The sequence below is a fragment of the Bos grunniens genome, chromosome 4, assembly GCF_055505025.1.
Source record: "Bos grunniens cultivar Pamir isolate PY7600 chromosome 4, Bosgru_T2T1.0, whole genome shotgun sequence".
In the NCBI taxonomy this organism is placed as follows: Eukaryota; Metazoa; Chordata; class Mammalia; order Artiodactyla; family Bovidae; genus Bos; species Bos grunniens.
The window spans coordinates 112,481,437-112,506,670 of record NC_141168.1 but is presented as its reverse complement, the minus strand read 5'-3'; the positions used below and the strand labels follow the sequence as shown (position 1 = coordinate 112,506,670).

The 25,234-nt window shown below is 41.6% G+C and overlaps 1 protein-coding gene across 1 annotated transcript; it reads left to right on the top strand.

Moving 5' to 3' along the window:
* The first annotated feature begins 5,645 nt into the window (after window positions 1-5,645).
* PTTG1IP2 (PTTG1IP family member 2) lies at window positions 5,646-25,051 on the top strand. The gene is made up of 5 exons (XM_086398585.1): window positions 5,646-5,950; window positions 12,472-12,518; window positions 18,935-19,028; window positions 21,097-21,190; window positions 24,879-25,051. Exons 1-5 carry the CDS (start codon window positions 5,803-5,805, stop codon window positions 24,997-24,999), a joined length of 504 nt encoding a protein of 167 aa, XP_086254711.1. The 5' UTR covers window positions 5,646-5,802; the 3' UTR covers window positions 25,000-25,051.
* The last annotated feature ends 183 nt before the right edge of the window (window positions 25,052-25,234 follow it).

Here is a 25,234-nt window from a genome sequence, read left to right as displayed (position 1 = left end):
GGGAGTGAAGAGCTTCCCAGTTGGTGACATGGGGAAATGGGAGAGTGGTGGGGCTGGAGAGCACGTGGAAGCCGCTCAGCCTTTCCCCATACCTTGTCTTACGTATCTCTTCCATCTGGCTGCCCCAGAATCATGTCCCTTTATAATAAACTGATGATTTTTAAGCACAGCGTTTCTCGGTGCTCTGTGAGCCACTCTAATAAATTAACTGAACCAGAGCAGGATGTTGTGGCAACCTCGAAAGCACAGGCGATAACATAGACTTGCTCTGACTTGTGTCTAAAGTGTGTTGGGGTAGGGGTGCAGTCTTGTGTTACTGAACCCTTCCCTGAAGAATCTGATGCCACCTCTGGGTAGACAGCATTGGAATTTAGTTGAATTGTAGGGCACCCAGCTGTTGTCCAGAGCACTGTGGGGGGAATATCCCCCAACATGTTGAAATTGGTGCCCCAAACCTAAAAGAGTTGTGTTTTTTTCCCCATATTTTACAAACAATTCTCTTTACCCGATAAACACGAAAGCAGGGAAAGTACTGAAAACCATTTTCGTAGGCGCACATTTGCTTTTGATAAAGGCAAGAATACAGATGAGCTGGAAAAAATGCAAACGAGGGAAAACAAAGTTTGCATGTGCACAAGGAATGAATTTTTTTGACAGGAATAATTCTGAAGGACAAAGAGTGAATCTCAGGATGAGGGGAAAGTGCTATGTCTGACTGTTAGGGACAGAATATGCCCCTCAAGTTTATGTCTATGGAATTTCTCAGGCAAGAATACTGGAGCGGGTTGCCAGGCCCTCTTCTGGGGATCTTCCCGACCCAGGGGTTGAACATGCATTGGCAGGTGGATTTTCTACCACTGAGCCACCGGGGAAGCCTACGCACACCCAGAGGAAAGGCCACATGAGAACACAGGATGAAGGCCTCGGGAGAAACAAATGCTTCTGGCACCTTGAACTTGGACTTCCAGCCTCTGGAACTGGGAGAAATTAACTGTTTAAGCCACCAGTCTGGTATATTGTTATGGCAGCCCAAGCAGACTTACCCACTAACCAATGGAAAATAATCCACAAGAGACCAGGACAAGTGACTAAAACAATTAAAAACTGTTTGTGTATGTGGCTAAAGGACTGTGATTAATATCAAATGACTGTTAGCCTTTGGAAAGGGTTAGGCATTTGTTCCAAAATTAAAACTGAAGAATGACTCTGAGGCTTCCCTCTTAAGTGACTGGATGGATATTGGTGCTGTAAATCAAACTGGGAAGACAGCAGGAAGAACAAATTTGATGGGAAAAAATGAGACTGACCTTGGGCATACTGGGTTTGAGACATCTGGAGGATGTTCAAGTAGAGATTTCTTGGAGTATAAGACCAGAGCCAAGGTGATGAATGCTTGGGGATATAGATTCAATTTGAAAAATTGAGCATGTACTATGTGCTAGGCATTCTTCTAATGTTTGCATTGTATGGGTAAACAAAAGAGACGGAAATCCTCACTCTGTGGAGTTTATATTTCCAGTGGACAGGAGAAAGGAAAAAAGCAGTAACATAAGAAGCAAATTTTATAGTATTTTAGAAGTTAATACAAAGCCTAAAGACAATAGAGCATGCTAAGGGGATTGGGAGCACTGCTACAACAGGGTGTGGCTTGCAATATTCTCCAAGGGGGTTCAGGTGAAGCCTCGCTGAGCAGATGCCATTTAATCAGAGACTTGAAGGAGCTGAGGGAGTTAACCAAGGGGCTATCTAAAGGAAGTGCGCTCCAGGCAGAGGGAACACCCATTGTAAAACCCTGTGCTGACAGCATAGTGAGTATATGTGAGAAACAGCAGAGATGCCAGCATGGCAGGAGCCTAATCACACGAGGAGAGAAAGAGAGTAGCTGATGCCAGAGGGGCCAGGCAGGGAAGTGTCAGACCACACAGTCATCAGCTTTCTGTAAGGAGCTGAGTACTACTCTCAGATGGAAGTTTCCAAGTAGAGATGTTACCTGGTCTGACTCTTAACAGAGTTACTCAGTTCAGTTCAGTTCAGTCGCTCAGTCGTGTCCGACTCTTTGTGACCCCATGAATCGCAGCACGTCAGGCCTCCCAGTCCATCACCAACTCCCGGAGTTCACCCAGACTCATGTCCATCGAGTCGGTGATGCCATCCAGCCATCTCATCCTCTGTCGTCCCCTTCTCCTCCTGCCCCCAATCCCTCCCAGCATCAGAGTCTTTTCCAATGAGTCAACTCTTCACATGAGGCGGCCAAAGTACTGGAGTTTCAGCTTTAGCATCAGTCCTTCCAAAGCTGCTGTGTTACCGACAGGCTGGGAGAGTAGGGCAGGACAAGGTTGTGAGCAAAGAATAACAGAAGAGGAGGGAGAGGTTTATTCATCTGAAGACAAGAGGTGATCTGCTAATGAATTTGGGTGCAGAGTGTCAGAAAATAAAACAACAAGGATGACTTTAAGGTTTGGGGATTGAAAAATTAGAAGGATAGGAACATGGATGGAAGATCATAAATTTTGACTGTCTAGAGATAAGATGTTGTTTGAAGCTGTTGAATAGGCATTTTGATATATTTGTCTGGAGTTTAGGAGAGAGGTCCAAGTTGAAAATAGAAATTTAGGAGTCAGCAGCACATTGGATGATATTGGCCATGATATTTAAAACCATATCACTAGATGAATAAATGTATTTAGAAAAGAAAACCAAGGATTCGCTCTAGACTACACAAATATGAACAGGTCTTGGAGAAAAGTAGCATCAAAAAAAAAAAAACTAAGCAGGAATAACCTGAGGGGTATAACATTCAAGAGAGCTTGTTGACCTAGAAACGAAGTGAGAGCGGGTATCAAGGAAGATGGTGCGAGCAACAATGCCAGTTGTTGGCCATCAGTCAAGGAAAAGGAAGGTTGAGATCTGATCATTGGATTTAGTACATGGAGATCATTAGTGTCCTTGACAAGAAGATTTTTGGTGGAGTTGGGGCTGGGGAGTATGATTAGAGAGAGTTTAAGAGACAATTTGGACTTTTCTGGGAAAAGACCCTGATGCTGGGGAAGATTGAAGGTGGAAGGATAAGAGGGTGACAGAGGATGAGATGGTTGAATGGCATCACCGATTCAATGGACATGAACTTGGGCAAACTCCAGGAGATGGTGAGGGACAGGGAGGCCTGACGTGCTGCAGTCCGTGGGGTCACAAACATGAGTTGGTGACTGAACAATAACAACAACATGAGACAATAATGGATGAAAATTGAAGTCACTAAGTAGAGGCTCCTCCTGAGAAATGAGGTGATACCTAATAAAAGAAGTAGAGTTAGGACAAAGTTTGTATGTGATTTTAAAAACAGAATCAATAAGAGCATGTTGTATACTATTGAGAATGAACCAATAGAGACTGAAAAACAAATAATGCAGAAGAAAAAGAGGAGAGTTGATGGAGCAATTCTATGGGAGAGACATAGAGGGTGAAATCTTAAGTGCCCATGGAGCAGCTTTGCCTTTGAACAGGAGCACGAAAAATTTTTCTATGGTTACAAACAGGAAAGCAGAGAATGTGAGTGCAGATGCTGGGCTAAGTGTGGAAGTGGAATCTAGGTAAATTTCCTTTGGACTGGTTCCATTTTCTCTGGTGTAGTAAACAAGGCCATCAGCTACAAGTGGAAGGCGATGAGTAAGTGGCAGTTGTTATGTCGGAGTATATGAGGCTGGTTTCAGGTCAGCCAGAGTTGGGGCAACCTCGCTGGGCGTGATGGTGCTTGTGATGAGGCGATAAAACCTAACTCGTGAAGTGCCAGGAGACTGAGGTCAGTCCAAGAGTTTTAGGCGTGGTGGGTGATCACATCACATTCTCATCCCTCTGCCTGAAGTGGGATGCTGCAGTTATCTGAATAGATTCAGGGACTCAGAGCCACTGAGGTCCACATCAGGACAGGGAAGGCATTAAGTGACACAGGAGAGAGATGCCATGGGAGTGTCCTGACCAGGCGCTACGGTTCTGCGCTAGAAATTAGCGGTCTCCTGTGACAATCACAATGTTCTGTTCTGAATGTGGGACTGTATAGAAGTGGTACCTTTATCTTGTATGTATTTGGATAGATAGTTTTGCTTATTTGGATAGGTAATTTTGTATGTGTATGTACATATGAAAGTGAGCGTATACAAATGTACATATGGAAATGTGTATGTAGATAGAAAGAGCAAGAGAGCAAGCTTCATTTATGAACAAAAGGAGCTTCATACATGGGATCTGTCGAGTTACAGATTCCCTTTCCTCGCTGCAGATATTCACATCAACTCCAGAAAGGAGCACAGGGACTTTGCTTAAGAACAGTGTCACAAATCTGTAACCACCGCTTTTCCTTCCTAGGAGGAGTCTTGATATGTTGCTGTTGAGGAATGCTCAAAAAGACAGAAAACATAACTCAAATTGGCTTAAGCAAAAGGAGACTTATTGAGTCAGATGATCGAACAATTTGATTCCAGGGATTGTCTGATTCAGTGTCCAAAAGGATCAGCAGGGATTTATTTCTTCTTCTGAAATGACTATTGTTTTTCCTTCTGTCCTTATCTTGTCAGTTTATGAGTACTTTTCATATTATATTAACAGCTCTATCTGTCCTCTGCATTACAAAGAGGTGAGGAAAAGAGACTCCGTGCTGGTCACACTCACCATCTTTATTGTCAGTACTGGATTCATCGTCCTCAGCGTGAAGTCTTGATCAATGTGTCAAGGAGGCCATGGGACAGCTCCATCATTCTGCTTTAAAAAATAAGAGACTTCCTGGGTGATCCGGCAGTTAAGACTTCACATTCCAAAGCAGGGGCTTCAGTTTGATCCCTGGATAAGGAACTAAGATCCCACATGCCTTGGGGCCATGAAACCAAAACAAAAAAAGATGCAATATTGTAACAAATTCAATAAAGACTTAAGAAACAACAAGATACACCCTGATCAAGCAGAGGCCTCTATACCCTGTTCCTTCCCACTATACCCCTGGGCACTGGGGCAATATTGCTCAAGTTTCAGTCATTCTGGAACCACCATCACAAATTTTGCCTTATCCTTTAAACCATACTATTTCTATTTCTGAAACGTGACATTTTTACCTAGATTATTTTAAAAGAACAGCATATATTGTTGCCAGTATATCATTATGACTTTGTCATTGTTCAGACTTTGTTGTTCAGTCGCTCAGTCGTGTCCGACTCTTTGCTACCCCATGGACTGCAGCACGCCAGGCAGGCTCCTCTGACCTCTGCTGTCTCTGAGTTTGCTCAGATTTGTATTCATTGAGTTGGTGATGCTATCTAACCATCTCATCCTCTGCTGGCCCCTTCTCCTTTTGCCTTTAATCTTTCCCAGCATCAGCATCTTAACTACTAGTTATATTTTCCCCATCACTTTAAAAATAAAAACTAATAAGCAGGTGAAGAAAGCTGCTACTGCTTTCTATCTATTGAATGGTGGAGCTTAGAATTCAGGCCTTCTTCAAAAGCAACAACCCAGCAGGGAAACGCTGTGGGTTTGGGAGGGTAATGGACTTCGATCGAGACCAGTGGACAAAGCGTAGGTGGTGACCATGGCGGGCCAGCGTTGCATGACAAACATTCTGCATTCTGGCTGGAACATTAGTGGTACTAAAATTCTGCGAATTTTGCTGGAGTCCAAGGCTCTGAAAGAGCTGCCTCGGAAGGGACTGCTGGGATGGCTCATGGTCCGTGAGTGGGTCCGCAGGTCCAAATAAGTACCTGATGCCTACCACAGTCCCTCTGGCCAGCAACTGGTGGCACCCAGGTCCGAGGAGCTATGTGCTGCCTGCGGTCTTGGAGCCAAATCCTCCTGCCAGTTTTTATCTCTCTCTTTCTCATCCAACTGTTTATCAGCTTCTCAGAAAATAGCTTTCCCCAAATCTCCAGATACAAGAACAAGCACAGACCAAAAGCTATGGATGATGGTAGGTAAGCCGTCCTGAGCCCAGAGGCTTCACGTGTGCCATGGCTTTTATATTTCAGCCTTCCTGGAAGGCTGAAATTTACATCTCTAAAGTTGCCTTTGGGTGTTGACGGTGTTGACTAAAAAGATGCACAACATGTGAGATACTAATGAAGTTTTTGAGGGGCAAAATAAGGACTGCAGCCTGGGAGACAGCACCTCAGATAGCTCTGAGAGACCACTCCAAAGAGGCAGTGGGGGAAGGTCAATATATGAGGTTTTGGTGAAGGGGGAGCTCAATGCAATCAAATGCTTTCTTTACAAGAGGTTTTCTGCCAGTCACCAGGAGCTGATGTCACCATGAAGGGATTTAGTGATTTTTCTATATATGAAGAGATGTAAGGATTGGGATTATGAAATCAGTTTGTGAAAATATCTAAGTATCTAAAGACCTGTCCCACCAGATTCCTTGGAGCACAGAGTGCCTCACTCCACCCTGAACTCCTTCAGCGGGTGTTCAGTCTCCTCAGAGGCAGACGGCAAATGCCCTTGGCAAGTGCCAATTTGTAGTTGACAATGGGAAGACATTTTTAAAAGATCTTCACGTTTTTGGTGAAATCCAGTTAAATTGGGGTCTTCCCAGGTGGCTCTGGTAAATGGTAAAGAATCCACCTGTAATGCAGGAGACAATTCTTGGGTTGGGAAGATTGGGAAGATTCCCTAGAGTAGAAAATTGGAACCTACTCCAGTATTCTTGCCTGGAGAATCCCCATGGACAGAGGAGCCTGGAGGGCTGCAGTCCACGGGGTCGCAGAGTCAGACAAGACTAAGCACTCACACAGTCTTTTTTTAGTGTTTTAAAGTCTTAACTAATAAATTCTTAGTTTGGGTCTTGTCAAGTCATTACTTTGGTTTAGAGACTTCCCTTGGTTCCCCTCCCCAACAGAAGAAATGTTGAAATGTTAAAAGCCTTACTGAGTTAAATTTACGAACCTGGAGATGAAGTTTCCAGTATCCTAAACTGGAAATGTATAGATAGAATAAGGACAGGATTTGAACTACTTGGAAAATGCCCTGTAAAAGCCAAGGTTGCCATTTTTATGAAGACTGAGACAGAATAATTACTGCTTTCTGGTTTTCAGAGCCAAAAAGATAGTATCTATAACCAAGTTTGTCTTCTTTCCTAAAACCGAACCAAAAACTCTTAGCTTTGCCCTGAAGTGAGAAGTTCCTTTGAGAGGGTGGAGGGTGGGGGCGGCTGAACTGGAAGACCTGGCTTGCTTCCTTGGGTTTCATCTCTCCTGTACACAGAGTTGGACCCGACTGAAGCGACTCAGCATGCATGTACATGTTTCTCACTTAACCTCGCAATCATTCCCATACATACTTTAAGCAAAACAATGTTCTCTTACCACACCTGCCACATTCTCCCCACAAAGAGTGCCTAAAAACATAGGCTGAACGTAGAAACAAATCTTTCCCTTTGTCCCCCAGCAAATTGGAGTCATACTAGAATTTTTTAGAAAACCATGTTAAAATACTGAGGAAGAACAAAAAGGGAGGAAACAAAAATAAATCAAGAATCATAGATGACAGCCATGAAATTAAAAGCATGCTCCTTGGAAGAAAAGCTATGACGAACCTAGACAGCATATTAAGAAGCAGCGACATTACTTTGCCAACAAAGGTCTGTCTAGTCAAAGCTATGGGTTTTTCCAGTAGTCATGTATGGATGTGAGAGTTGAACTATAAAGAAAGCTGAACACTGAAGAATTGATGCTTTTGAACTGTGTTGGAGAAGACTCAAGGAGATCAGTCCTGGGTATTCATTGGAAGGGCTGATGCTGAAGCTGAAGCTCCAATAAATACATTGGTCACCTGATGTGAAGAGCTGACTCAATTAGAAAAGACCCTGATGCTGGGAAAGCTTGAAGGCAGGAGGAGAAGGGGATAACAGAAGATGAGATGGTTGCGTGGCATCACCAACTCAACAGACAGGAGTTGGAACAAGCTCCAGGAGATGGTGAAGGACAGGGAAATCTGGCGTGCTGCAGTCCACAGGGTCACAAATAGTTGGAAATAACTGAGTGACTGAACAGCAAATAGATGACAGTCTTGTCTTCTAGCCAGCTTGGTTCTGGGGCTGACCAATCTTGGTCAGTGTTTCTAAGAAAACAACTTCCCTTTTGGAGGGAGGACCTGGTTCAGCCTATTTCTGAGCCTCTCCTGAGTGTTGGCTTCTTAGCGTGGGGTAATTTCCCCTTTGAGCACATTCAACCTTCCCCTTTTATAAGCATATGGTTTCTTAGACATGATACTTTCACTTCCAAAACCTCTTCTAACCTCTCACAGGAGATTTCCACCTCCATCATTTCTAACACTCCGAGTGATAGACCTTCCCACAGGTACCCACAGCACTCTGTGAATGATCCCACATCAAGTGAGATCTCCTACTAAGTGGGTTACTTTGATCCCCAGAGCTTTTAACCCTGATGTTCACTTACATTTGAGAGTTTAGTAAGCAATATCTGAAGAAGTTCTAGTTTGCTCTTGGTACTTTGGATTAAGAATCTTCTTCTCTATTACCTAATGAGTGAACAAAAATACTAAACTCTAGAGAAGTTCTCTTACTGGGAGCAGTCAGACAACAAAGGGGAAGCATGGAAAGAAATAGAAGACTCTGGATCAGAACAGAACAGCACAGCATGGCAACACTCCAAATGCCACCATCACCCCTTAGAAATGACCCAGTCACTAAATTCCAAAAATGTTCATTAGTACTCCCGGATCTAGAGAGATGCAAACTGATTGGGTGTCCTATTTTTCACCCTGTTCTGAAGAACAGAGAAATAGTTACAGAGAAGAAATAAGGAAAACAGAGAAATTGAACAATGGATCTGACTCTGATGGAAACACAAGTTCCTGGGCTACACACTGGATTTAGGGAGCAGATCTACAATTCAAAGATATCCCCTGTTTGGAAATGAGCAATTTTAGCAATTAGCTAGAGTGAACCCTGCAGTGGAAAAAAGACAAAAGCTCAGAAGAGAGTACAGAGTCCAGATACCGTAACAAAGTCTGGTGGCACAGGTTCCTGTGAGTTCTCTCCCTTTGTCAAATGCTCAGAACGGCCAAGTGAGAAGAATGTGCTGTTGTGTGTGTGCTCAGCCATTCAGTTGTGTCTAACTCTTGGCAACCCCATGGACAATAGTCCACCAGGCTCCTCTGTCCATGGAATTTTTCAGGCAAGAATACTGAAATGGGTTGCCATTTCCTACTCCAGGTGTTCTTCCTGACCCTGGAATCAAACCTGCATCTCTTGCATCTCCTGCATTTGCAGGTGGACTCTTTACCAGTAGTGCCACCATAAAATATGGTAAAACTAGTTTGTCAGAAGAAAATTTTCAAGGACAGTGGTAAGGTGGCCAAGATGTCACTTATACTATGTCAGCACACATGGAAGTTCTGAAAGAAGCTGTCAAAGCATTAGTAAGGTGAAAATGGACAATATAGAACCTAAGCAAACACTGCACAGCTAACAGTAAATAGTGAAGGAGCACATGGTCACATGGGCTTCCCAGGTGGCTCAACGGCAAAGAACCCGCCTACCATGCAGGAGATGTGGGTTTGAGTCCTCGATTGGGAAGATCCCCTGGAAGAGGAAATGGCAACTTGTTCTCTAGTATTCTTGCCTGGAAAATTCCATGGGCAGAGGAGCATGGTGGGGTACAGTCCATGAGGTTGCAAACAGACACAACTGAGTGACTGAGCACACACGTATGGTCACATGCAGAAAAACAGATAAACTGTCCTAGAAGAAAGCATAACTCAAGGAACAGATGACAATCTCCCCCACAAGGGCTGAGCTAGGAAACCACCAAAGGAGAAACAGATCTCAAAGTCAGAATGAGATGAAAAGTCAGGTCTCTCCAAGAAAATAAAATGAAGGCTACATATTTGAAAATGAGGCAAGGCTTGCAGGTTTTCTCTTTATTTCTGTAGTATATATTTGTTTATTTCTGCTAATGGTGAACGCACCAAGAATATCTGTCATGCAGACTCTACATATACTTATTATATTGGATTCTGGTAGCTGCCTCCTTCCTCTGCCCTCTAGCATAGCATGTACTGATATCTGGGGTGAGCTGGGTCTTCGCTGTCTTCCTCCTGGAAGATTTCTCAATCTTTTCTATCACCTGGGTACCTGACTCCTATGTTATAACCTATTTTATATATAGTCAGAGTGACTTCTGTCACTCTACAGACCCTCTCTGAGAAAGGTGTGCCCAGGGATATTGTTCAGTAAAATGAAAATGAACTAAGGGGAAATGTGGGATTCAAAAAAGAGTAGTAAGCAAAGAAACCAGTGAAACAGAATTAATTATAAATGATTGATTGCAAGTTGATAGCAATGTAAATGCACTGATAGTCTAATAATAATTGATAACCAATAATTATTAAAATTCCAGATGACTTCTTCCTGGGGAGTGGTGTGGGAAGGGAAAGGAAGAAAGTTAAAGCACATTAAGATCCTTGTATAGGTGGAGAATGTAGATCTTGATGAATCAATGAGAGAAAGAAGAATATAAAACATATCTCAAAAAATTTTAAGGAAACAGAAACAGGTGTGACTGCAGGGTGTGACTAGAGGAAATAAAAGAACAAACAATAAATTGATGAAATAACATATACACTGCAAATGCGAATGAAAAATAAAGCAAGTATAGCAACATAGTTAGATAAAACAGAATTTAAATAAAAAACATTTAAGGAGAATAATAAGCAATATTCCATACTGACATACAGCTCAACACATGGAGATGATATATTATGAATCTTTATTCACCTAACAATATAATTTTGAAATATAAACTATGAAATAGAACTACTTTCTAGCCAAAGCTGATAGAAACTTTAAAAAGCACTTAACAAATTAAAAACCCCATGGACTCAATTTACATGCCTGTATAAGAAATCAATAAAGTAAATAAAATATAAAGAGGTGGTCTAGAGAATAATAATATATGAAATCTTGTTATCCATTGCCTAAATTTTTCTCTTACCTGTTTATCAAAAAATTTTGATTCCAAAGATATTTTTACTCATCCTAGATAAACTTGTCAAATTCAGTTGTTCAATTTTTTAGTTATTAATTATTTGCAATGCCAATCAAAAAGAAAGTTTTTGCTTTGATATGGAGTATAATATATTTTGATGCCTGGCGTCTCTAGGTATTTGAAATTGTGATCCCTCATGGAAGAAGAGAAGAAGACCAAGGATGGAACTTTATGGAATAGCAACATTTTAGGCATAATTAGAGCAAATGGAACCAACCAAAAAACTCAAAAAGAATGGCCAGAAACATTCCAAGAGAACTAGGAGAGAGTGATGCTGCCGGTATTAGGAAAATGTATTCAGGAGGACGGAAGTGACTAGATAGAAAACAAATACACACAAAAATCAGTCTTTAGAGTACAGGGAGAATCTGGCCCTGAGAATGCTGTGGAAATAGCTGGTGTCTCTTTCTTCAGGCACACAGGAAAAGAAGGAAAGAACTCATTGCTTCATGTAGCTGATGGTCATGTAGGTCAGCTGCCCTTCATTGGTTTTTTTCAGTAATAGGAAGAAAAACTACAAGAAGGACTACTGGTTAGTTCTACAAATACTTCGTCTAAATCTCTAAGATGGACCCAGATCAGCTCATTCCCTGACCTGAAGTGCAGGCTGCAGAGAAAGGAATGAGGCCATAAGGAGCAAATAGATTTGGAAAACGATGGAAACGTCATGAAAAGTAAAGGTCTGAGTCATGCCAAAATGCAAACAAGAGGAAAGGAGAGAAGATTCTAGTCTCTGACTAGATTTAAGATTTTTAAGTATTTAAAAATTTAAGATTTAATGGTTGCAGTCCTCTGTAATGATGGCAAAATTCAGATTTAGATCATGGTGATAATTTGTTTAAAATAAGATGAAGCATCAGAATTTCTCTGGATGGTGGAATTTCAGCTGACTTTTGATTTTTATGTATCCTTATTTCTTATATTGAATATGTATCACTTTTATAATTACACAAAGATAAAAATGCTATTTAAAATTTTGAAGAGTTGGAGACCCCTAACCTTCAAGTTCCAATCTGTAAATCATGGAAGGAGGCTTCTGATTGGTCTGACTTGGTCAGATTCCTTCTCCCTGGATCGGTGAGTGCGGTATGGGATTAGTCCAATTTGCTTCAGAGGCTTAGCCTTCGATGTCTGGTGGGACCAGGGAGTTAGTGTAGGAGATGGAGGTTATTTTTTAGAACTTTACTTGTCTCATCAAAGTTGGATGATGCTATCTCATTTTTTTCTGAGTTTAAGAGGAGAAAGTAAGAAGGAGTTAAGGTTTAAATAGTATCAATGAGAAAGTGTCTAGACATGAAAATAATAAAGAAAAATGCTCCAGGTATGGATACATTTGCCATGAAACAGGAATGACTTAACAAAATGCATTTTATCTAAAATCAAGCAATAAAAATATTTATCTTTTTGTATTTAATTTTTTTTTCAGAATGTACTGCAGAGAATGATTGTCAATCATGTATAAACAGAAAGAAAGTAAGTTAACTTTTATATGAAGAAATTGTCTTGGGAGTATTATAAAGTCATGTAATTTACAGTTGTAGTCTAAAAGGTATGCCAAACTTCATTTTACACAGTTCTTTAATAATAGGAATGACTGGTCACAGTTATGAAGATGTATTTCTGCATTTCACACCATTCCTTGAGAACCTAGAAATAAAGGAAAAACTTAGTGTGAACATGTACTTCCTTCTAGAAAATTATACTTCAAAAACAAAATAATTTTTTGTTTGAAAAAATTATAATTCAATTTTTTATTATTATTTTAAAATATAAATTTATTTATTTTAATTGGAAGCTAATTACTTTACAATACTGTAGTGGTTTTGCCATACATTGACATGACTCCGCCACGGGGGACATGTGTTCCCCATCCTGAAGCCCCCTCCCACCTCCCTCCCCATCCCATCCCTCAGAGTCATCCCAGTGCACCAGCCCCAAGCATCCTGTATCATGCATCGGCCTGGACTGGCGGTCTGTTTCACTTATGATACTATACATGTTTCAATGCCATTCTCCCAAATCGTCCCACCCTCGCCCTCTCCCACAGAGTATAATTCAATTTTTAAAAAGAAAAGAAAAAACACACTCTTTAGTCTGGTTCAAAGTCCATCTCCACTTGAGAAAAGTTTGCCTTTCCCAATAATTCCACAAAATCCCACGATGACAAATCTCACTCCCACCACTGTGGAAGCCTTTTCTTTTGTATACATAACTTTAGTGGTTTGTCTTGGGCTGTGCTGGGCCTCCGTTGCTGCTTGGGCTTCTCTTTGGTTGTGGAGCGCACGGGCTATGGTCTCGTGGTGGCGCTCAGGCTTCACCCTATGCTGGCTTCTCCTGTTGTGGAGCACAGGCTCCAGGGCGTTGGGCCTCTCAGCGGTTGTGGCACATGGGCTCTGCAGAGCCCTTGACGCTGTGAGCTCTAGGCTCCCAGGCTCAGCAGTTGTGGTGCAGGGGCTTAGCTGCTCTCAGGCATGTGGGATCTTCCTGGATCAGAGATTGAACCTGTGTTTCCTGCACAGGCAGGCAAATTCTTTACTACTGAACCACCAGGGAAGCCTGAAACTTGTTCTTTTTTTTATTATTATTAATTGGAGGCTAATTACTGTACAATAGTGTAGTGGTTTTTGCCAAACATCAACATGAATCAGCCACGGACTCACTTGTATTCCCTATCCAGAATCCCCTTCCCACCTCCCTCCCCATCCCATCCTCTAGGGTCATCCCAGTGCACCAGCCCTGAGTACCCTGTCTCAATGCATAGAACCTGGACCAGCAATCTGCCTCACATGTGATAATATACACGTTTCAACGCTACCCTCTCAAATCATCCCACCCTCGCCCTCTCCTACAGAGTCCAAAAGACTGTTCTTTACATCTGTGTGTCTTTTGCTGTCTCGCATATAGGGTCATCGTTACCATCTTTTAAATTCCATATATATGCATTAGTATACTATATTGGTGTTTTTCTTTCTGGCTTATTTCACTCTGTATAATAAGCTCCAGTTTCATCCACCTCATCAGAACTGATTCAAATGCATTCTTTTTAATGGCTGAGTAATACTCCATTGTGTATATGTACCACAGCTTTCTTATCCATTCGTCTGCTGACGGACATCTAGGTTGCTTCCATGTCCTGGCTATTGTAAATAGTGCTGCGATGAACATTGGGGTACGCATGTCTCTTTCAATTCTGATTTCCTCGATGTGTATGCCCAGCAGTGGGATTGCTGGCAGTTCTATTTCCAGTTTTTTAAGGAATCTCCACACTGTTCTCCATAGTGGCTGTACTAGTTTGCATTCCCACCAACAGTGTAAGAGGGTTCCCTTTTCTCTGCACCCTCTCCAGCATTTATTGCTGAAACCTGTTCTTTATTCTACCATAGCTTCTGTGTCTAAAGCCCTCCCTTCCTATATAGATTTTTACCTATTCTTCAAAACTCAGACAAACTCTTCCTATTTTCTGAAAGAAATCTTATATAGTTAATCAACTAGGAGTGACTACTTTCTCTTATGAACTACTATCACATTTATTATCTGTTCCACTCCTTTCAAAATTATATCTTTCCACTTAGAGACATTTTTTTTTAAATAGAGTGGACATATTGTATCTGCTAGTTAAAATTTCAGCCTCTAGAAAACAATACTTTAGGGCTTGCTTGCCAGCCCCCAGTGGTAAAGAATCTGCCTGCCTATGCAGGAGACACCCAGATTCAATCCCTGATGTGGGAAGATCCCACATGCCACGGAGCAACTAACCCTGCACCGCAACTATTGAGCCTGTGCTCTAGAGCCTGGGAGCCACAATTACTGAGCCCACGCACCCCCAGAGACCGTGAAAAGTCACCACAATGAGAAACCTGAGCACTGCGACTGGAGTAGCTCCCGTTCGCCAAAACCAGAGAAAAGCCTATGCAGCAATAAAGACCCAGTACAGTCAAAAGTAAATAAAAGAATAAAATTATAGAAAACAATGCTATTTATATCAGTGTAATCTAACCTCTATTATCTCTAACGCTTGGCCTTAAATAATTAGTAAATACTCTTTATCCTCTCTATGTCCACTACTATGAAATCCCTCTTTGCACAATAAGTACCTTTCTCCTCTCTGCATTTTTTTCCATTCTAATGATATTATCCATCAGTCTAAAGTCTGTTAGCTGACTTCTCACTTGTCACTCTCTGAAGGGTCTCTGGTTGGCATGGCTTTGTGTTTATACAGGTCATCTTCCTTAGCTACAGGAAAAAAAAATCCTGTAATTTGTCCTAAATTATGCATTAGTAATTTAGAGAGGTTGAATATATTCTACAGTTCTTCTGGGTAATTTGAAGTTCTGCTCTTTGAAGACTTTTTAGCCTCAGTTAAGGAATTAGATCTTTTTGTGATAAGTGACCCAGCTCAAACTAATTTAATCAAAAGAGAATATATTGACTCACAAAACTGGTAAGTCCAGGGTGGCCTTGACTTTACACACAGCTGAGTCTAAAAGGCTGTTATTCACATTTCCTCTCTTTCTTTTTATCCCCCAGCTCTGCCTCCCTCTGGATGTACTCAGTCGCTTCAGTCATGTCTGACTCTGCCATGCTATGGACTGTAGCCCGCCAGGGTCCTCTGTCCATGGGAGTCTCCAGGCAAGAATACTGGTTTGGGTTGCCATGCCCTCCTCCAGGGGATCTTCCCAACCCAGGAATCGAACCCAAGTCTCCTGTGTCTCCTGCACTGCAGGCGGATTCTTTACCGCTGAGCCACTGACCTCATTGTGTTCTGTGGTGAATGAACATTCCACAGAGCGGGGGAAGAGGCAGGCTCTTAGCAGATCTCTCCCAATGTCTATACAATTCCCCGGAAGATTCTGATCGACCCTACTTGTCTCTCCTGTCCGGTTCAGCACTAGTTACTGGGCCAGAGGAACCGGCTGCTCTGGGTGCCATCACCTGCATCCGGTGATTCCAGCAGGAAGAAAGTGGTGGAGTGAAGCTGGCTGATTGCTGTAGCACCCCAGAAAGTTGGGGAAGAGCTCCACAAAGGAAAGAGGGTATGGTTAGCAGAGGAAGCAGGGTGGAGAAGAAGTCTAGGCAGACAGAGAGGAAACAAAGAAACTACCTTAGGCGCCCGTTTCATCCTTTGACCTTTAGGAGGCACATATTCTATCTTCCTCATCCCTACATGTTAAAAAATGCTCCTGGCAAAATAATGCATCTAGCCCTCAAGTAAAATTGGAATTATTCAGAATCATTGTCAGTTATTGCCTCCCACTCCCACCCAGCTATAACTTTGGAATCTCAGGGAAATGTGCAGATATTCCATGGAATTTCCCTGACCAGGCAGTGAGTTATTGATCACCCGGTCTGGCTGCCGCCCGCCCCACCACCCCTGACCCCCCGGCTCGACCTGCAAAGCAGCTCCCTTTTCCACTGTTCCCTAAGCTCCTATCAAAGACAGGGGCAGGGGAGAAAGTCTCTTCTGCGGGCTGCACTGCCTTAGAAGCTCACTTGCTGTGAACCTGGTGTCCGGGGCCAGGGCACCAGCCTGGTGCTGAGTGGCCACAAGCTCCTTTCTGACAGGTTCAGGTTTTTCCTGGCAACTCCTCTCCCATAAAACCCTGCTAGAGCTGCCCTGATGGTCCAGCATTTAAGAATCTGCCTGACAATGCAGGAGACACGGGTTCGATCCCTGGTCCAGGAAGATCCCACGTGCCGCCGAGGAAATAAGCCCCTGTGCTACAACTGCTGGGTTGCCCTGGAACCCGTGCACCACAACCAGAGAAGCCACCAGAATAGAAACCTGTGCAGCATGATGAAGACGCAGCTCAGCCCAAGCAAAACAAAAACCCTGCTAGATGGCATGAACTTAGAAACTTCAAGATCTAATGACCAAGGCCTGAAGTCTCCACAGTGTAATCTTTGATTCTAGCCCTTGACCTTGAAGTTCCAGTCTTTAAGCAAAAGTCCAAGAGGACAGGACCCATTTAGCCTAAATGATTTCAATCTGAAACTTACCTTCACTTGACCTTTGATCTTGGCTAACACGAAACAAAACCTGACCTGTGATGTATCTCTTGTTCTCAGGAAGTGTCTGAAAAGTGTTCGTTGTTCAGTTGTGTCCTACTCTTTGGGAGTCCATGGAGTGTAGCCCTCCAGGCGCCTCTGTCCATGGAATTTCCCAGGCAAGAATACTGGAGTGGGTTGCCATCTAAGGAGTGACTTTTTACATTGGAATGTATATCCTGCTGGTCTCAGGATATCCAGCAGGAGGAGATTGGGAGGGGTCTGGGAGCAGTCTCATAGGATTGGTTACCAGCATAGAATCAGATTGGTTGTGTTAGAACCTACGCTTCCCTATTTACTAGATGTGTGACTTCATGTGAGTTGCTGGACTGCTCTGTGCCACCTTCTGCTCCTCTATAAAGTGGACATAACAGTCCATAGCTTATAGGGTTGTCGTGAGTGTGAAGTGACTTAATACATATACAGGGCTCAGAATAGTGCCTGTCACGTGGTAAGCCTTATGTAAGTGACAGCCATTTTTACCACTCTGCTGTCCTTATCTTTTTTTTTCTTTTTATTCTTCTAGATTCTGGTCTAATCTCCCATCAGTGGTTGCCACTGTTATACCTTGCTTTTACTTACTTCAACAAGGGACTTAGAATTCAGCTTTCCTATTTACGAATGATCATCAACCACCAGAGAACAAAAAGGGGAAGGGGCCAAGGCAAGGCTGGTTGACAGCACCTCCAGGCCCATGTATAGTAGAAGAGGAATCCCCAGAGGAAAGTGAGAGTGCTGCAGACAAGGGGAATAGGAAAGAGTGTTCAAGAAAGGGGCCAAAAAGCAACCTATCTACTGAAATCCTTATTAATGCTCTGTGAAGTAATGTGTTAGTTCACTAGGGCTTCCCACGTGGCTCAGTGGTAAAAATTCATGTGCCAATCAATGCAAGAGACGCGAGAGACTCAGGTTTGATCTGTGGGTTGGGAAGATGCCCTGGAGGAGGAAATGGCATTCCAGTATTCTTGCTTGGAGAATCCCATGGACAGAGGAGCCTGGTGGGCTACAGTTCATGGGGTCGAAAGGAGTCAGACGTGACTGAGTACACTCACACAATCTAACAACCACAGAGCCTGAGAAAGAATCCAGGAACATGTGATTCCTTGAGTGACTGCTGTTCAGCAAAATTATTAATATGAAGGAGTAAGGGACTCAGAGAAACTAAGGGACAAGAGCCAAGCTAAGATGTGATCTCGGCCAAAGCCTATACTTGGCCTGAACCCTGGGCAGCTCTGGGGCAAAAGGTTATATAGCAGATTGGTGCCTGCCTTGAGGCAAGCAAACCCATCACTCAGAACCCCGTGTACCTGTCAGTTGGCAACGCACAGTGGCTCAAGTGATGAGGAGTCCACCTGCCAATGCAGGAGATGCAGAAGACATGAGTTTGATCCCTGGGTCGGGAAGATCCCCTGGAGGAGAGCATGGCGACCCACTCCAGTATTCTTGCCTGGAGAATCCCATGGACAGAAAAGCCTGACAGGATACAGTCCATGGGGTCACAAAGAGTTGGATGTGACTGAGCACACCCATGCAACAACACAACATACCTGTCAGTTACTGATGGAGGTGGAAGTAACCTCAGAGGCAAGTTGGTACCTATCCATGAGGACAATGCAAGAAAAAGGGCAGCTTGAGCCACTGTCTGTCACCACACACTGCAGCTGGGTTTGTGTGTTTGGGCCTGGTAAAGCAGATCTGAGCAGACCACCAGCAGCATCAACTACAAATAATAATAATAATAATATGATGATGATGATGGCTGTTATAAATTGAATACTTATCAAACTAGTACCAGAAACTTACTGAGATTGTGATTATTATACTTTTTTTTTCCTTCCAAACAGTGTTTTTGGTGCAGTGAAGAAAAGGCTTGCAAAAAAATTTGTTTTCCAAATTCTGAGTGTCCTGTCAGTTGTTCATTTTGGTTAAACTGTCAAGGTGAGTTGTCCTTATTTGAATTTTTATGCACTTTTTAATAACAGACTTGCAAACACTACTGATTTGCTAAAGTTGAAAAATTATTATATTTACTTTATTAAAATACAGCAAATCTGTTCAGTTCTGTTTCCCCTCATTGCTTCCAGCCAGCTTCCAAATTACTGCTGCTAAGTCGCTTCAGTCGTGTCCGACTGTGCGACCCCATAGACGGCAGCCCATCAGGCTCCCCTGTCCCTGGGATTCTCCAGGCAAGAACACTGGAATGGGTTGCCATTTCCTTCTCCAAACTAGCTTCCAAACTAGGTCAACCTTTATTCTGATTGGTGGGTGCCTTATCTTCAGTTCAGTTCAGTTCAGTCGCTCGGTCATGTCCGACTCTTTGCGACCCCATGAATCGCAGCACGCCAGGCCTCCCTGTCCATCACCAACTCCCGGAGTTCACCCACACTCACGTCCATCGAGTCAGTGATGCCATCCAGCCATCTCATCCTCTGTCGTCCCCTTCTCCTCCTGCCCCCAATCCCTCCCAGCATCAGGGTCTTTTCCAATAAGTCAACTCTTCGCATGAGGTGGCCGAAGTACTGGAGTTCAGCTTACCTTGCTGCTGCTAAGTCACTTCAGTTGTGTCCGACTCTGTGCAATCCCATAGACAGCAGCCCAGCAGGCTCCCCCGTCCCTGGGATTCTCCAGGCAAGAACATTGGAGTGGGTTGCCATTTCCTTCTCCAATGCATGAAAGTGAAAAGTGAAAGTGAAGTTGCTCAGTCGTGTCCGACCCTCAGCGACCCCATGGACTGCAGCCCACCAGGCTCCTCCATCCATGGGATTTTCCAGGCAGGAGTACTGGAGTGGGGTGCCATTGCCTTCTCTGTCAGCTTACCTTACCAATTGTTAAATAGTTCAAATTTCATCCCTAAAATACTCCTATATACAATGACTATAACTCAGTGAAAGGAGGATTGTGTTCTTAAGTTGCTTTAGGAACTCCAGGAGTTTCTTATAAGCTAATCCTGGGGATGAGGACATACTGATCCCAGTGGTGTTATTATAATTTATATTTTCTCAGCTAATGTGTTTAATACTGAGAATTGCCAATCAAAAAGAATGATTCCCTAGAACTAAACTCATCTCAATCATCAAAGAATCTTTAAATTATATCTGTAATATTGTATTTTTTTTAATTAAAGTGAAAGATTACAAATTTTTCTCACAAACCCATGTTTTCTTCAGATACCATCAGGTAAATTGAATTCATAATTGTTTGTTGCAAAGAGCTGATATGAGTGAGTGACACTTTGTGTATTTAGTATGAATGGGGAACCCCTAGGCTCCTACTTCATCTTCTGCCCTCTGGTTTCATTTTTCAGGTACACCAGGCTGATAAGTTAAATAGTATTGAGAGGAGATAAAGTTTCCAAGTGCTGGAGATCTGATTTCCCAGCAAATGTTGCTTGTCTTTTTGATAAGGAACTCTTGAAACTCAAACAATAAACCATCCCCCACTACCCACTATTTGTATTTGTACAGAAATAGTAGCCTGAAGGATTTTTTTTTTTTTTTCTGTTGAGATATCGCCTGGGAATGAGTTTAGAGATAAAGGAAAAAAATAAGCTAGTGGCCTAATGGTTTACCAATCTAGAGATGAAAGTACTGTTGGTCATTCAGTCGCGTCTGACTCTCTGACATGATGGACTGTAGCCTCCCAGCCTCCTCTGTCCGTGGAATTCTCCAGGCAAGAATACTGGAATGGGTTGCCATTCTCTTCTCCAGGGAGTCTTCCCAACCCCGGGATCAAACCAGGTGTCCTGCATTGCAGGCTGATTCTTTACTGTCTGAGCCACCAGGGAGATAAAGAACATTTTTTAGCAACCCAGATTATTTTCAGATGTTAGTGACGATTGTGTTAAAGATGGTTTTATTGGAGTGTATAATGTATGGTACTGTATAATTTTTAACAATGACCTGTGAATTTGTATTTAAGAATTAGACTGCGTGGTAGTAGAAATGATGAAACTATGAGAAATTAACCTTCTATCGGCTTAAAATATAGTTCTTTTCATTCATTTCAGTTGACATGTTTGGATTCCTGATGCTTCTACTCCTTGCAATCATGGTTATAGCGTTCATTTGTCAATTCTGCATTTATCAATATTACCTACAGAGGTATGTTCATTTTATCCTTAGTAAGAAAACACTTTGGGATAATATCACTGAAGAGAATGAGCTAGTAATCAAGGAATGGTTTACCTTTTTCATGTAATAAAAATAATACATGTATCCATATGATAAGGGCACATCACTTTTTCCAAAAGTACAGAAAATTGTCAAATAAAAAGTTTAATTTTCCCACTCCCCACTCCACCTCTGATACCTCCTCTCCAAAAGCGATCCTTTTAGTATGATTCTATTTGTGGTTCTTCTTTTGGTTAACTCCAAGTCTTTGAACAATATGGCTTTTTCTCTTTTTCATGATTTATTGACTTTAGATATTATCTATCTGCTCCCCATCATGAAAACTGAAAAATGTATCTTGCACGATCCATATTTCTTTTTGTTTTTCACTGTTACAGGATATTATTATTTTGCTATTTTAGAATTTTAACTATCCTTGTTCACTACAAGCTGTTAAGATGCCTAATATTTCTTCTGTTGGCCATCTTTTTTACTTTGAGTAATCTACTTAGCCCTGTATTTCTCTACCTATCAATACTTTTCCTGTTAATTAAGATCAGAAAATCTGGAAACCTGTTTCCTTCTATTTGTCTTCTTCTCTCTCTAACTCCTAAATTCAGTAAGCTTTCTCACTCATTTGACTTTTTTCAGTGTATAGTATTTGCATTCTGTTCTGTAACTTTATTTATATCTTGAAATACTTACTCTATAATTTGAATTTAAATTTTTTTTAACTATTAAAAAGAATAAAACACATTGTGATTGTGCAAATAATGTTTAGGAAAGAACTGAAGTGGAAATATGCTATGCTATGCTAAGTCACTTCAGTCGTGTCTGACTCTGTGCGACCCCATGGACGGCAGCCCACCAGGCTTCCCCGTCCCTGGGATTCTCCAGGCAAGAACACTGGAGTGGGTTGCCATTTCCTTCTCCAATGCATGAAAGTAAAAAGTGAAAGTAAAGTCACTCAGTCAAAAGGTAATTCTATGTCACAAACCTGTATTGCTTAACAAAGAATTACCTAGTGTTCCAACCAAATAGTCTCTTTCTTTACTCTCCATTTCTCAAAATCCTGATACATTTCAGCTTGAATTGTAACTTTCTTATACAGCTTTTGGATTTCCTGGAGTTTTAGCTACCTTTATTATTTCTTGACAAAAAGGACACAGGACACATGTATCTTTATTCCTAACACTGTGATTACTCATTTCAGTCACTTCAGTTCAGTTCAGTCGCTCAGTCGTGTCCGACTTCTTTGCGACCCCATGAATCACAGCACGCCAAGCCTCCCTGTCCATCACCAACTCCCGGAGTTCACCCAGACTCATGTCCATTGAGTCAGTGATGCCATCCAGCCATCTCATCCTCTGTCATCCCCTTCTCCTCCTGCCCCCAATCCCTCCCAGCATCAGGGTCTTTTCCAATGAGTCAACTCTTCGCATGAGGTGGCCAAAGTACTGGAGTTTCAGCTTTAGCATCATTCCTTCCAAAGAAATCCCAGGGCTGATCTCCTTCAGAATGGACTGGTTTACTCATTTAGTATTTGGTAAAATATGTTCATTTTCTTATTATAAATATTCTTTTAAAAGTCCTCTGACTTCCTGTTATAATTTACAAAAATTAGTTTCTTTTCACTGCTCTACTGAGTTAGAAGAACTTTTTGAATCCCATATCTTCCTTTTTTTAGAATTCATTATTTTTTTCTTTTGCTGGAGTGTATTTTCAAGTAACTTTTTCAAAAGGAGTTCACAAACGGTATGGAAAATATTTTCATAGTCCATACACTTTGAGAAGCTTTTCTCCATTCTCCTTCAAGCCAACACAATATTATTTTCTTTCTTCAGTTTGTGTGCCTTTTTCAAGAAGAACCCATAGACAAGATAGAAAGATCCATAGATAAGGCAGAGGCTCATTAATAGGCCCATCTGTAAGTAAAATGTGCCTGTATGAAAAAATAAGTGTTGGCCAAATGTTCTGTTCACTTACTTAAGACCACTAATTTGTCCAGGACTTTGTATTTTTCTGGCTATGAGACTTTTTATCCTCTTCTTATTAACATATAAGGAAAAAAGAAACAGTAAGATAGAAGATAATTCCTTATTCTTTACATCTCATTACAAAAATATACCCAGAAAGAAGAACCAAAAAGTGTACATTACATTTGTGGCAAGAGGCTGTAACAAACTTGTTGCTTTTTAAAAAAAATACCTATATTTTCCCCTAGGCCCTGGTCTTTTATAAGTGTCATCACTTTTTTGCATAGTTGCTTATCAGTGAAGCGGCTGATTATTCCCACAAGAGAATAGGGGCCCGAGCAAATATCCATCACTGAAGCTTCTGCAGTTTGAATGGAAAGCTTTGAAACCCCTGTAAATATGGGTCAACAACTGCCCTAATTCTGGTTTTGCTCTGCTATTCACCTGCTATCTATCTCTTCTTTTTTTGTTTTCATTTAGAGATCTGTTGTTTTACAGTCACTAAGTCGTGTCTGACTCTTTGTGACCCCATGGACTGCAGCACACCAGGCTTTCCTGTTGTTCACCATCTCCCGGAGCTTGCGCAAACTCAGGTCCATTGAGTCAGTGATGCCATCCAACCATCTCATCCTCTGTCTCCCCCTTCTCCTCTTGTCCTCAATCTTTCCCAGCCTCAGGGTCTTTACCAATGAGTTGGCTCTTTGCAGCAGGTGGCCAAAGTATTGGAGTTTCTGTTTTAGCATCAATCCTTCCAATGCATATTCGGGGTTGATTGCCTTTAGGATTGACTGGTTTGATCTTGCTGTCCAAGGGACTCTCAAGAGTCTTCTCCAGCACCACACTTCAAAAGCATCATTCTTCGGTGCTCAGTCTTCTTTATGGTCTAACTTTCACATCCGTACATGACTACTGGAAAAACAACAGCTTTAACTACACAGACCTTTGTCAGTGTAGTTATCTCTGCTTTTTAACACACTGTCTAGATTTGTCATAGCTTTTCTTCTAAGCATCTTTTAATTTTGGAAATCTTATTAATTCCATGAGAACTGCATCCTGTTAGGGAAATTTGTGTTAAGGACTTATTGTGCTTCATAATACAAAGATTCTTCTTGGGTTCCAGAAACATCCATTTTTCAATTAAAAAATGAATGAGTAATGGGGCATTAAAATATTGATTATTACATCTGATCTAATGGTCTTATTATCTAGCAGATATGCTTCTAAGTTAAAGCACTTTTTAAAGTTCCAAATGTCAGATAACATAAATGTTTAACTGTTCATGTACTCAATGCCTCCTTGACTCTCATCTGTTTCAGTAAATATTTACTGAGTATTTATTATGCCTTATGTAATGTGGTTGTCACTAGGGACATAATTATAGCAAGAAAAGATAAATCCTTGCCTTCACATAGTTTACATCCTACTGAGAGAAGATGTGGAGAAGTAAATTAGCAGTTGTTAATTCTATTGCTAACTTACTGAAATTTTAAATGACATTTCATTAATTGTAATTTTATTACCATATCCTTAATCAAACACTTTAAGTCTCCTGATGGATAAATATAAGGAGAATTTAATATGTGATAAAGCAATGGTAATAGAACATTACATAAATGTAATCTAATGAAATAAAATAACTCCAATGATAAATTTATTTTCAAAATAAGCCTCACTAATTTCAAATTTATCATCCTTTTGAACAGAACTCAAGTCTATATTGGTGGAAGACCACACACAGTTTACATGCCTCATGGAGGTGATCCTGGCAAGTATTTTAATTTATTTGATGAGATACCCCATACTCTTTCAGTAACTCACAATTGAAATTCTTCCCCTTACTTATTCCAGGCATCAAAATTAAAGTATGAGTATTAAATACTGTTCTCATTTCTAAAACATATTCTTGTAACCTCAATAGCTAATCTAAAATGGGTAAAAACCATCATATTGATAGAGAAGACTAAAATTTCCAGTCAGAGTTGGGTATTAATAGCTTTCCCAGTTCCCCCTACTCCCACTCCACAAAAAGAACTCAACAAAAAATTAACTTTGCTTTAAG